This window comes from Dermacentor variabilis, unplaced genomic scaffold, assembly GCF_050947875.1.
Source record: "Dermacentor variabilis isolate Ectoservices unplaced genomic scaffold, ASM5094787v1 scaffold_12, whole genome shotgun sequence".
NCBI lineage: Eukaryota > Metazoa > Arthropoda > Arachnida > Ixodida > Ixodidae > Dermacentor > Dermacentor variabilis.
The window spans coordinates 37,310,805-37,322,168 of NW_027460280.1; the positions used below are offsets into that span (position 1 = coordinate 37,310,805).

Below are 11,364 nucleotides of genomic sequence, written 5' to 3' on the forward strand. Positions count from 1 at the left end.
ATTTCGTTACTTCCTTATATTGTTTTGTGAATAATTGCGAGATATCGGACTCTTGCACTGAATGACTACGCGGCTCTGCAATGACGTCAGAGAAGATATCTGGCTGTATTCTGCCTACATGTATTGATCAAATCGGGCAGCCATTCACCACAGCTTTAGTGACACCGTCTGAGATATGTGGTGCTATCTATATGCTCTTGTTGGCACCCACAAAATCCCTTTTCACCAGCGCCGTCAGTGACTGCGGGGCTTATCATGCTCGCGGCGAAACGCTGTCTGGCCATTTGTACGCCTACTCTCGCGTCCTTACACCCGTTCTCCCTCAACCGCATTTATCTCCCGTCCACACTGATATGACACGCGTGTAAAGAACGACCTATCTGCATGCCTGCTGCCAAGTTATAAGGGGAGTGTGTCGCAATTGACCAGGTGAGTATGTCGACTGCTGCTTAACGCGGACATCGAGAAGCAGTTTTTCACCAAAGGTAAATACGTGTCACGACGTTGCGCACTCCTTCATTAGCAGTATTTATTTATTTATTTATTTATTTATTTATTTACGTTGCGAATGGTGAGTTCACGCTGCTGCCTTCGAGCGGAAAGCCTTGGAAAAGAGACTTGCAGGGCATTTGGCGCTAACATTTTGCAATAGAATGTATACCACCGAACAAGGCGTGTTTGTGCAGCTTCAGAGGAACATCGATCTAGTTGCTATGCGCGGTCCAGTAGAAACTTGCAAAGGAGTGAAGCTTGTGCTTTCTCACGTTCCACACCGCCTAGTTCCACACGGCCCGTGAGCCACTCTGGCGCACGGGCCGTGGCGATGTGCTGTTAAATAAGAGCAATGCCGCGAGTTGCATTCTAGGCTGCGACGCCATGCACTGCAATGGCGGCGGAATGCAAAACTGCTTGTGTACTTATGCACATGTTAACGAAACCTTGGCTGTCGAAATTAAACCTGAACCCCACACATGCGGTGTCTCCTATAAGCCCAGGTGTAGCTTTGGGTGCTCGTTGAGCCTCGTGAATCAATCACCTTTTCAACCCTGTCATTACCTGCGGTTTCCCATTTCCACGCTTTGCTGTACGAAAATTCAGAATACATATATATTCGCTGCGTAATCAGCCTAAATTCAGCTCACGACGTCCGAATGCTGCTTGCAGTATAGGCCATCAATGTCTCTGGCAATATACCTTGAAGAGTCGCTGAACATCTTGTCCGTATATGTACCGTTTTTATGACGAAGCAATCTCGAAAATCGACGCAGCTTAGCGTTCACTCACTATATCGCTCATATTGTGAACGACTGCAAAGTTTACCGGAGTCCCTCTCCCATCAGTGATTCAACAGCTGAGGCGTTCCGCTTCTGAATGCATTTTCGCAGGTTCGACTCCGGGCTGCGGAGGCAGAATTTAAAAATATATATATCATGCAGAAGTTTCTCTGGGAGTTGTCTAAGTATGCGTAAGCATTGTGCCACTTTCTCATTCTCCACGTAGCTCGGTGTCACAACAAATGCTATGAAACTTGATCTGGCAATTATAAACGACCGCGCTGCGGCGACAAGAACTGCTGCGGGCTGGTGACGCAAGGTGGATTGATAACGCATGCAAATGCACCGCAGGTGGCGGCGCCAGGTGCGCTGATGAATTTCCGGCAATTACCGGCCGTTATCGCTCTTTAGCGCCTTTTCCAACCGCGTCTAACCATGGTCAACCGTGATCAACCGTACTCCGGCGGCGGCTGCGTACGGCGTGGCCGTGCAAAGCAGGAAAGCGGGGAGGTAGCGCGCTGTCTTTCTCCATCGCGTTCAAGGCTCCGGGTGGGGGAGGGAGGGGGAGGGCGTCCTACTAAGGCGGCGGCTGCGTAAGGCCCGGCCGCGCGGGCCCTATCTTGATTTTGATCTGCGATAGGGGCAGAGTGCAGCGAGTGCTGATAGCTTCGTGAGCGCTGTGTTCTCGCCGCTTAGTTCAGGTTGAAACAGCGCGAAGGTGAATTCGCTCGCTGCTGCGGGCCCTATCTTGAAAGCGGTCGCTTTGCGGGACGGACGGTAGGACGGAGGAAATGCATATAAATGCTTACGCTTTTAAAAACTCTTCCATCCGTTGACGCGGAATGCATGCAGGCTGAGCCAAAAATGTTCGCGTTTCATTTCAAGGGGGCGTAATCGTGTTCTGCTCTATGCCACTTTGTGCGTGTATACCAGTACGGAGCCCCGACTGCCGCTCTGTACGCCATCGAAGCCCAAAGCACATGATTTACCAATACGCCGGGATTGGGTGGAAGCCATTTCTTGACGTCATCTCCGATGTGAATAATATATATCCTCCGAGATCCGCGAGAAACGACGCGTTTCTGCTGAGAAATCCACGGAGCCACATGACCAACATGCTATTGTTATGTTATCTCCCAGAAGACGAAATTACTACACTTAAATCAGCGGGACTGAAGCATCCTCAAATGTTGGCCCTGCTCACGAACGTGTTTCCTAAAGAAGTAAATTTTACTAGAGGCATACAACACGCATTTGGAGAAACTGGAGGGTGCGCGACTGCACCAAGCACAGCATTCGATAATGTGTCCAAGGACAAAGACTACACGAGAGAAAGGGCCGAGATACAGACAGGCCAACGTGAAAAAATAAAATTAAGGGTTTTTACGTGCCAAAACTACGATCTGATTATGAAGCACGCTGTATAGTAAGGGACTCCGGAAATTTGTACCACCTGGGGCTCTTGCGGCCGCCGTGGCCGGGATTCGGTCCCGCCGCCTCGTGCTTAGCAGCTCAACGACATAGCCACTAAACAACAACAGCGGGTACAGACTAACGTGGACTATGTGTGTTACTCATGTACAGCTAGTTCTAAAGGTAACCTGAAGTTTCGGCACGAACGAGGCTTGCATATAACCACTACTTTTTTTCGGGGGGGGGGGGGGGGGGGGCTAACCGAGCAAAAGAAGAAAAAGGGAATTAATCATTTTAACCCAACTTATTGAGCGGGCCTTAACGGTATGCCATTCAGACTGCATTGCTCCATAAATTACCTGCCACGGCGGCCGCATATCGATGGGGGCGAAATGCAAAAATACACATGTACTTAGATTTAGTGGCAGGTTAAAGAACCCCAGCTGGTCAAAATTATTCCGAAGTCCACCACTACGGCGTCCCTCATAATCAGATCGTAGTTTTGGCACGTAAATCCCCATAATTTAATTTAATTGCTCTATAAATTCGTTCAAGACGGTGAGCTATTCGATAGCTTTCATTTTGCGCGCTGTGCATTCTGTGCACCCTCCCGTCGTCTTTGAATGCGCCCATTAGCCGACCGCGTTCAAATCTTTACCGAGTTAGCAGCTGTCCTGCGACATAAGCCCCCGCCGCGGTGGCTTAGCGGTGGCGCTGCTAAGAACGAGGTCGCGGGATCAACTCCCGGCCGCAGCGGCCGCATTTCGATGGGGACAAAATGCAAAAATGCCCGCATCCCGTGTATTGGGGGCACTTTAAAGCGTTCCTGGTGGTCAAAATTGATTAGAAGTTCCCCACTACGGCGTGCCTCATAATCAAATTGTGGTTATTCAAGCCTGTGTCATAAGCTTCCCTGTTTTTGTTTTCTTGAGAGCACCAAACAGCTATAGCCCAGAAACGCGTAATCTTGAACTGTCAGTGCTATGAAGGTTTAAATCAGTAGATCACTTTTTATTATTTCACAAAATACTTTACACAAAAAGGTTCACATAGTCCATAGTAAAAACTGAATTGGGACCTCCTGTTCATGGATAACATAAAAGTTACAATGGCAAGAACAGCAGTTGAATCAGTATAATTGCAAAAATGATAGATAATGAGATACAGCTAGATGTAAGTAAATCAAGATATTAATAGACAACAATGTATCGGCAGTAAGTAATATAGTGAAACAAGGTAAAATTAACCTATAAGAGGAGGAAAAAGGGGGAAAGAGCAAAAGGAAAGAAATAACGTAAGCAACACATTGAAGTACGTAAGAACAGCAGTTCTTAAACGAAAGTCGGGTTGTACAGTACACTGTGTCTCATACATATCAGAAAAAAAAAATTCCAATTTATGATAAAATCTATGGGCTTTCTGGAGTTTTATGACAAATTGTAATGTAGAAGAGTTGTGATCTGGGTCAGTTAGTACATATTCTTGAGATTTAAACAAGTCAAATGGTAATGTATGTCATGATGATATGGCTGCAAAGTGAGCGGTGTGTTTGCCATAATTAGTGCGTATTTTGGCTGGAATGAAGTTATTACGCAGCGTGAAACGTGTTGGGTTAGTATTCGTTAAAGATGATATAGGAATCAGCCACAATAGGATTTTGTCATTTATTAGTTTTAAAATAAAAGTGACAAGGTTGTACTTGACAAGGCCGGCAACGTCCAGAATGTTGTTTGTAGTAAGTGCTTAGCATTAGCGGTGTGTGGATTCGACGTGATTATTCTAATTGCCTCGTTTCGGATAGTTTGTAGCGGTTTCAGGTGGGTAGTGTACGTGTTACCCCAGGATGCTATGCAGCACTTAATGTGAGAGTGTATAAACGCGAAATAGAGTGAAAGCAACACTAGTCGTAAATAGGATGGACGTGCCCTAATGAGAATGCCTATTCCATGTGAAAACATCCTTTTGATGTGAGTTATATGGCGTTGAAATTTTAGGTTACAGTCAATAATAACACCCAAGTATGTGCATTCTTCATTTGCTGATAATAAATGGTTTCCAATGGAAATGGGTGGGATGCATAGTGCTGATTTATTTTGGGATGAGAATAAAAGAAATATAGTTTTAGTGGGATTAATGGTAAGTCTATTCATTCTGCAACATTCTAACAAGTTATGAAGATCCTGGTTGCTACCGTTGACAGACATTCACCAGAATTATTAATTGCTGTGCTATCGACATACATTATACACTTAGAAGATGTGAGGTCGTTAGGTAGATCAGTAATATAAAGTGAAAAGAGTAAGGAATCGAGAATGGAGCCCAGAATTGTTTAAAATAAACATCTGAATCACTAACAACCTGATATCTGTCTCGTTGGTAGTTGCGTAATAGTACTAAAGGAGGACCTGTTATACCTATTGATGCTTGTTTAACATTGAGAATCTCGTGGTCAATGCTATCAGATTGTTTTGAAAAGTCTACAAATAAGGATCCTGCGAATTTACTGTCATCGATGGATTTCTTTAATTGGTCAGTAAGAGATACAAGTGGTACCGATCGAGATACCGGATCGAAATCCAAATTGGTCAGGTGAAAGAATATCAAATTTGTTTAAGTATTTATATTTTTTATGATCTTTTTTGTATTTTATCAATTGTTTTTCGATTATTTTCTCGATGACCTTGCTACAGCAGGGTGAAACACAGATTGGCCTATAATTAGACATTAATGAGCAATCGCCTTTCTTAAAAACTGGAATAGCCCTGCCGCGTTTAAGCTCGCTAGGAAAGGTGCCTGTTTTAAACGTGAGCTTGATAATTTCAGACAGAACAAATGATATTGATTCAGAAATTAATTTAACATGACCAGGACGAATGCTCTCAAGTCCAGTGCTAGCTATCTTTAAATTGTTAGTTACTGATACCACCATCAGGAGTGGTTGCAAATATATGATTGTGGAAGGCGCTTTGGTGCGTACACGTTCTGTTCAGCTTGAGTGGAGATATTAGGAAAGAAAAAATCGCTGAAAGCATCCACAATCATATGGCTCTAAATAATATTACCATCGTGGGATATTTTGGCTATGTTATCAGTTCATTGTTTCCTATCCAAAAATGAATTCACTATTTGCCATTTTTTTATTTACATCAGAACCGCATTTAAGTATTTTTATTCGTAATATTGGACTTTAGCTTTAAGTGAGTTGCAAAATTTCTTGTACCACACACGTGGGTTTATATTGAATGGTTGTCTTTCTGTTTGTTATAAAGGTTTCCTCGTGTGCGCATGGCTTTTAGCAGACTATCGGTGACCCATGGGTTTTGAGGTGACGCCACTTTCTTTTTGCATTTGCGCATCTCAGAGTAGGAACGATAGTGTGATAATAACTTCGTTAGAAATAGCGACAAGGCTACCTGCGAATCATTGTTGTCAAGAACGAAAGACCAGTCAGTATGGGATACAGCTTCTGAGAATATATTTTTCTGGAAAATAAGTTTGGTGTAAGAGTTGGAATAAGAATAGTGTGCAGATGTGGTGCGCAGAAAGACGGGGATATGGTCAGTATTGTCAGTTTCAAGTACTCCTACATCAGGTGGATTCAGAAGATTAGACCATGCATGATCGTTTAGAGTGCTAGAACCCGAAGAACTGAACGAGTAGGGATAAGACTTTCGTAACCACAACCATGAAAACATGACGAATAACTGACGGAGCACGTGGATGGCTCCATTAAGTTTATGTTCACATCACCCATAATTATGACATTTTTGTTCTCCGTGGATGACTTTGGCATTACTTTTTCGCGAGAAATACAAAAATCTGGAGCTGAGGAAGAAGGTGAACGGTAAACGCAACTAAAGATGAAATTACTATTATCGGCGTTGAGAAAATTAAGATCGAATTCCAACCAAATTGATTCGCAGTTTTATATATTTAACGTGAGGTCGAGTCTCCATTTCTACGGGATTCCTTAATACACTTAAGGTTAGTGTCCAAATAAACCATTATACAGAAGCTTTGTCCAGCGGATGGTGCCCGGAAGGATGATTCGCTTGAAGATTAATTCAGTTGCCGCCGATATATGGCTGGCCATTTACTTTTTGTTCGCTGCGAGGCACACCCCCCTACTGAAGGACGTTACCCGACGGTGGCGCCCGTCTTTCACCGTTGTCCGTCGAGCTTCCCCCCGGAGGTGCGAAAAACAAGCGCGCACCCGGTAGTCACTTTCTTCGTAGCCAGAACACCTTCTTCGCTCGCGTGAGCCGCCGTGATTGAAAAGAGGAAGAAGGCAGCGCGCTCGTCGGGGGTACGCGGCCACCTAGCACGTCGGCTTGTTTTCCCCCGCCGCTATCTCCCTCGTCATCGTTGTGCGCAAGCGCGTGCGGAACGAGTCTGCCGCCGCGCGGTGGTCGCCCAGGCACGAGCGGTCCAAACAGGTTGCACTGCAGAAGGCTGACCACGGGGCGCCGTCTTCCGCCCCACGCAGTAGCGACGGAGCGGTCGACAAGTGGCGAAAAGTCGGCGGCGGTAGCGCCAGGTAAGTGCACGTCAGAAGACGCATCGCGCGCGGCGGCGCGACTCGAAGAGCACGCGCTGTGTCCAGTGGCTGCATGCCCAATGATTGCGCGCCGTGTTTCCCCGACTAACAAACGACCTTGGTCCCCGCTTCTCGAGCGGCGAGAGGAGGAGCGTGTCTTGTTTTTTCCACCGGCCAGCCTTCGCCGCAGCTGGCTCGGGCAGTAGCTCGGCGCGCGCGATCGAGTGCGGAGCGCGCTCAGGCAGCGAACGATGCTCCATTCCAGGTGGCGGCGATGAGCGGCACGACCAGGCTGCTCGCACTGTGCCTCCTGTCGAGCGCCGTGCGCGGCGCGCCCAAGCCGCAGCAGACAGCTCTGGAAGGCCTGGTCGCTGCACGGGACGTCCTGTCCACCCTCGAGACGACGACGCTGCAGAATGTGGGACTCCAAGACCGCGCATTCCGTGTCGGCCTCGGCGCGTTCAGTGGCGAAGCCACTCTCTCCAACGGCACTCTGCGCAGTGTCTCCGGTGTGCGGGCCGTCAACCTGACGCCAGCCGATGGCGCCGAGTCTTCGGTCGTCCGTGCCGACTTGCCCCTGAGCAAGATGGTCATTCACTACAACGCCAACGTTACGTTCAATTCGCGCAGCGAACTGGCCGGAATGGACGTCGAGGTCGACTCCCTCGAGCTCGTCGTGGAGCTGAGCCACGAGGGCAAGGGCCAGCTGGAGCTGCAGTCCGTCGAGGCCCGCGACATGGCCGAGATGCGGGTGCGGTTCAGCGGCCTCCGCGTGTTCCAGGCACAGAGCGACCTGCTTTCGTTGCTCTTCCGCGGTGCGTTTCGCTTCGACATCGAGGACGAGGTGGTGGCCATCTTCGAGGACATTTTGCGCGAGCTCGTCGACACCCATAACGTCAACAACCTGTGATACACGTACATTGCTGCTCTTGGCGAAGGTCAGTTGGGCGGTGAAATCTTCTTGGCAGACAATGTCGCGTTCCTACCGCAATGCTGGTCATGTGCTGATTGCAGCTTCGGTCATAATCGCAACTGTTAAGGCGATTCTCATTGGTCTCTTTCATACGAGACGCCCCGTTCATAAAAGCGGATATACCTGGCTAATCAATGTTGTTTACCTTCACTTCATATTTCGTATATTCTAATGAGCATACTATCAGGCAGTTTATGCCTGATAATATGCTGCTAGTGTGAAACTTGTTCTTTGGTTAACAAACGTGACTTCTTACCTGTCGTATACCTATTGCAATCCTTTGCGCTTTTGCGTCCTGAAAAGAAACGTATGTGCGTGTGGTACAAGGCGTACTGTAAGACAAAGTGGGCTCGCTTTCTTCGCTGTTCTCTCATACAGATGCACCCAGCGCACTTTTGGGTCCGCGCAGGATCAGTCGCTGTAGTACAGCTGTGATTTACGACTTGTTAGTCGTAAATTGCCCCCGCCCCCACTACATGAGCTTACTTTCACGTGTCTGTGCAGCTATCAATAAGTCTTCTGTTGCAATGTTTTCAGTCTGACTTTGAGTTAGCATGACAACGCGCTACTCTTAAAGCGGTGCTTGCCACAAGGTTAGAGCCTTTGTGAAAGGAATGATTTCGTGCAAACTTTTTTCTTCTGTCAGCGTAACCTTTCCGGCGTTTAACCTGCCCAAACCAAGACTTTGCCAGTCCGTCTTCTTGCAGTTCGCCTGACCTTACAGGAATGAGTTCATTCGCACATAGAGTATCGGGCAGTAAAACATTTGGGTAGTTTCTCCCGATGAGTGAAGCATTAAAAGCGGTCGCAACGGTTAGCGTTGCGCTGAAGCTCAACAGAATGTGTCCACGGGGCGACATGGCTTCTGCGCTGCAGAAACAGCCCCCTTGCAGCAATCAGGCGTCTAATTACGTTGGCGCGAAAAACTGAGACGAGGACTAAGAGACGTGGGCGGTTTTGTAAAACGCAATCTTCATACGGCGCCAGCAAACCATTGAAGGTACCTAAAAAAATAACTTCGCCACCATTTTATAGTATAAAGTAATGCCCGTGCCCTGCTTGCCCTGGCAGAAGTTATTTAGCCCTGACTCAATAGCGAAACTACTAGTTCACTCTAACGTAACATTCAGTGGCATTGCTCGTGGATCTGTCGCTGGTACAAGACGGATATCGTCGCATGTCCAACATGCGATGTCACTGCCCGGCTCACATGATTGAGAGATTTACTAGTGTGCTATTTCTTCGTTCATTACCCTTTCCTTTCTGGAAGAACCCGTGTAATATTATGTTATACCCATTCAAGAAGCTGTTATGAACAATTTGTTACTGTTACGTGACAGAAATGTTTTTTAACGAGCGCTTCTAGTCGCTCATTTCGTTCGGTACCTTGCGAATCTTTCGCACGCAACCAATATATGCTCATGTTGTTGTTGTTGACAATGCAGCACGATTATTCATACGAAAGTTGTATTTCTATTTGAACATAAAGCAGCCTCCAGAAAACTATAATCTGTGGTAATACTGAAACCTGCATCTTGAGAACGATATGTACAGTTTGTTTCATATTACAAAGGAATTCAAAACAGTGACCTAAAATGTGTGTTTAGAAGTATTTTGGATTGAAAATTTCAAAAAGCGAAATTCGTCAGTGCAGCTTTTGTTCTTTCATTCATACTCTGCCATATACCTGCCCTGAGTAGACAGGTATTTAATCTATTTACCGCGTACCAGTCGATGTTGAGATCTCTGCATTCATTCTAATAAACATTACAAATATATCGACGTTGTTCATTCAAAGTTCCGTCGCTTGCAAACATCACAGCATTAGCGCTGGATGTAAATCTGTTTCTTGTCTAAATGAACATTACCTCGTCAAGCCATTCTTTCCTCGTGCACTTTATCCCGTTGTTTTTCGAGCTGCGCAACCTAAGCACCGAAGGCGGTTCCTGTACGCGGAAAATGTATATGTAGACTGTGACTGCAGCTCAACAAAGCACAAGGCTTTGGCGTCGGCGGGACCGTCTTCGTATGTCTGAAAAAACGTGCCCAGTGGCAGCGATGCGCGAGGTGGTAGCTGGCTTAGACGTTGCGCATGTCACCAAGTGCTACGCAGTAGAGCAAGGCGCTTTTTGCCAAGCTTCTTTTGAAGCCACTTGCAACAATGATGTCACGCGTTGAGACTGTTTTATTTCGTTTTTTTTTTTGTTTCTCTGTGTGTGTGCGTGGTCGCGAAAGTGCCGAATCAACTTTTAGTGATGGAATTTTTTTTAAGTGTGTGCATGGTGATCGGGTGTTTATTTATCAAAAGTTAATATAAGGTATGCATACGCTGTTTCTACCCCATATCTCCAAACATTTTTTTATTGCGTTTATCAAGCGTATCAAATAAAGACTGCACTGTGATATTTATATCGAAGCGTGAGCTTGTCTTTTTTTTTCTTCATTTCTCTGTTTAGCTTCTGATTTTGCTGTTTTAGGCCAGTTGGCTGTGCGTCCGGAGCCAAACAAGCGGCAAGACTCGTTTTTCTGCGAGGCTTCTTTCATCCATGCGCGTAAAACCTGATTTTGCTTCTTCGCATGGGGAGAACCCTCCAGAATCCGGTGTCTGGCTAGGCGATCGACATTCATTTACATAAACTCTCTACAAGAAGTTCTTGGGGAAAATTTGGACGACGCTTTAGCTTCGCCTTTAAGAGTGGAACGCGATAGCATTCAAATATCCCTGACTGCTTCTCACGCCTCCCGGCAACTGCAGCTTATGTAAGCGTAATGTTTACCGGGAAACACTGGCGGCGATTGCTATATGCACGAGGGCGAGCTTTCTGGTAGAAACGCGGCCTCTTGCGTGAGCAGCGATGGATGGATGGATGCCATGAGCGTCCCCTTTGAAATGGGGTGGTGGGTTGCGCCACCAAGCGCTTGTTATTATATTGCCTGATGTCCGACAGTGGAGCCCTGGACTAGGGGAACCGACCCTGAAGAGAAGATGGAAGACTCCATCTGAAACCGCAAAAACCACTGTAAAATAGAGCAAATAAATGTTTTTCACCACCACCACCTACGTCAAAAAAACAGGATGAAATCTCATCCGGCCTCGTCATCGTTGTGCGTATACGTATACGTTGTGCGTTGTACGTATGGGTTCACCCCCATAGTGAACTTTGTTT

General features: G+C 46.6%; 1 protein-coding gene across 2 annotated transcripts; it reads left to right on the forward strand.

Moving 5' to 3' along the window:
- The first annotated feature begins 394 nt into the window (after positions 1-394).
- On the forward strand, positions 395-10,608 carry LOC142566248 (uncharacterized). Of its 2 annotated transcripts, none has more exons than XM_075677090.1 (2): positions 395-485; positions 7,490-10,608. In XM_075677090.1, exon 2 carries the CDS (start codon positions 7,499-7,501, stop codon positions 8,132-8,134), a length of 636 nt encoding a protein of 211 aa, XP_075533205.1. In that variant the 5' UTR covers positions 395-485; positions 7,490-7,498; the 3' UTR covers positions 8,135-10,608. The 2 variants fall into 2 exon arrangements, with proteins under 2 accessions (XP_075533205.1, XP_075533204.1); XM_075677089.1 differs by lacking the exon at positions 395-485 and adding an exon at positions 7,026-7,224.
- The last annotated feature ends 756 nt before the right edge of the window (positions 10,609-11,364 follow it).